A 2,501-nucleotide genomic window follows, 5' to 3' on the forward strand; every position below is an offset into this window, starting at 1 on the left:
TGAATTTCGTTTCATACCTATTTCATAATTCTTCAAATTTGAATTTGATCATTTTGCATGCAATCTTAAATATTTTTTTAGAAATTTAAATGAAATTTAGAATAATTAATTTTGAATAGCACACAACATGATACAGGCAGACTAATACTCTCCTAAGCAATCAAACTCAAAAAACTAGTCGTAAGCTTAAAGGAAGTGTATTTACCACATAAGCCAGTGGTGTTGGGTTTCATGGCGATGTCCATATTGACCATGAACTCATTGCTGTGGGGAGTGAAGGTGAGTGTGAATCCATGCTGCTCTGATCTCAGCTGGTGCAGTATTGCACCAATTTTTGTCACAGTCACTCCCTCACTCCTGAATGGGACAGCGGTAATCACACCGCCCACAGTCACCTGCAATACAGACAACATGTTGACCCTCTCTGCTAACTTAGTGAACTTTGCATGCACTTTGCATGCTTTTGCAGTGTATCAACCTTCATGTCATCACGTAGCACCACACCCTGCTCTCCCTCAGGTCCAGACTCTTCATGCAGATCTGATTGGGCGAGCTTTGACAGGCAGCTGTATGCAACACTAGCTCCGCCCCTCCTGAGCGAAGCAGCAAATAGGAGCAAGCGGCTCTCAATTTCAGAGCCGCACCCGAAAATGACACAACGTGACTGGTGGAGCTGCCCATACAACTACCTGTAGGAATGAAAGTATGCATATTAAAGCTAGAAGTTCATGCATTTTCATGCAATTTTCAAAATTTAAACAGTAATACTCTAAATTGTTGTCACTTGGCTTCAGTGCATGTTTAATTCAGTTTCAACTAGTTATTTTGCATTTTTACACCAAGATTGAGTAAAAATTACTATTTTTGGCAATCCAATCACATAATGAGTCAAGAAAACAACTGTTGAAACCCGCAGGTGTTATTACTTAACACAGGAAAGGTGTGGTGCATTGTATTGTGTGATATACTGGTGTCTAATGTGAGATTCATAATAGGATTGGTTGTTGTATAGTGCGGGATGTGTGTTCGTACAGGGGCAGGTCCAGGTACAGCCGCAGGTGTGATTGTAGCGGAGGGCCGGGAGGTTGTTTTTGCAGACGGGAGGCTCCATCTTCTCACAGTTGATGCAGTGGCTCTGCACCGTTACCGTTCCGGATGGGTTGCACAGCACTGAGTGACAGCCATCTGGCAACAACCATGTCTCCCCAGGCTGATAGAAAGAAATAATCAGAATAGATACTTAGATGTACAAACCAGAACATCAGGAGCCTTTGCTAGTCTGCGGTAGATACTACACGATTAATCGAAATAAAACCGAAATCACAATAGCTAAGTGCAAATATCAAATCAGAAAGGCTGCAATTTATTTACATATAGTATATGTGCTGTGTGTTTCAGAGTGAAGTGCAGCACTGTGTTCTTTTATACGCGAACAACTCATGATCCAGTGTTTTCAGTGGCTCAGAGTGGCTCGGTTTAAAGTAAAACCATCTCGAACTCCATCCCTGCATCCGCTCTATCTTTGAGTCATTTGTAACATACATTTGAAAACGCAACACGCGACAACTATCTTCTCAAACTCGTGAAGAAAAGTCCTTATAAACTGACACTGTGGTTTTTCACCCAAATAAAAGCTTGATGGTTTAACATTTGAAAAGGAAGAAATTAAGACATCCATAAATACTAGTATTGTAATATTAGTTTTACTATAAAATAAAATAATAATTATTATTATATCTTTTATTTTTCTTAAATGCTTATTTTTTATTTTATAATGAAACATTATGAAATGATTTTTTTTCTTTTAATATATAATAATAATAATAATCATTATAATAAAAATTATTATTTTACAGTACAATACAATTATTATTATTATAGTCATATTGATATATAATCACAAAATATTTGGCCAAATTGTGCAGCTCTACAAACCTGGAACTTTATAACCCAGAGCTTTATAACATTATAATTTTCAATTTTATAATTTCAGAAAATGCCCCAAACAGCCCCAAGTAGGCTAAAAGATACTCTATGCAAGTAAGTGAACGCAAACACTTCTGTCTATGTAAGCTACTGTATGCATTTGTTGTTTTCTGAAATGTTGTGCTAAAGGGGGCATTAGCATGAGCCGTCTTCAGTGGTCATTTTTCTCTTTAAGGACATCTGCTGCCAACAGACTGAAGAGACTCTTTAAAAGCAAGCTGGTTCAAATGTTGACATTTATAGCTAACTGCCTAACACCAAATTGGCATAAACATTTAAATGTAACTCTATCGCCCCCTTGAGTTCAGAGGTTAGCTACTGCCATCATCACCCAAAAGTGCATGTGAAGTATGCATGCAATGTGTTGGCCAAGCATTCATGTTTGCTACATGCACAGAATATGTTACTAGCTATATATTAAATGAGTTGTTAGTGAGCAGCTGTTGCTTAAAGGGGTGCTATTATGCTCTTTTACAAAGTCTTGATTTTGTTTTGGGGGTGTACTAGAACAGGCT

General features: G+C 37.8%; 1 protein-coding gene across 1 annotated transcript in view; it reads right to left on the reverse strand.

Annotated features, from left to right (window-relative positions):
- LOC107686594 (von Willebrand factor) overlaps positions 1-2,501 on the reverse strand; it is a gene marked incomplete at its 5' end in the record, with an annotated part of 44,492 nt that overhangs the window by 17,756 nt on the left and 24,235 nt on the right. Inside the window, 4 exon segments of the mRNA XM_074186993.1 lie at positions 206-395; positions 479-516; positions 519-689; positions 1,033-1,210. Coding sequence (XP_074043094.1) covers positions 206-395; positions 479-516; positions 519-689; positions 1,033-1,210 — 577 coding nt within the window.

This window comes from Sinocyclocheilus anshuiensis, unplaced genomic scaffold (assembly GCF_001515605.1).
Source record: "Sinocyclocheilus anshuiensis isolate Anshui unplaced genomic scaffold, SAMN03320099.WGS_v1.1 scaffold733, whole genome shotgun sequence".
NCBI lineage: Eukaryota > Metazoa > Chordata > Actinopteri > Cypriniformes > Cyprinidae > Sinocyclocheilus > Sinocyclocheilus anshuiensis.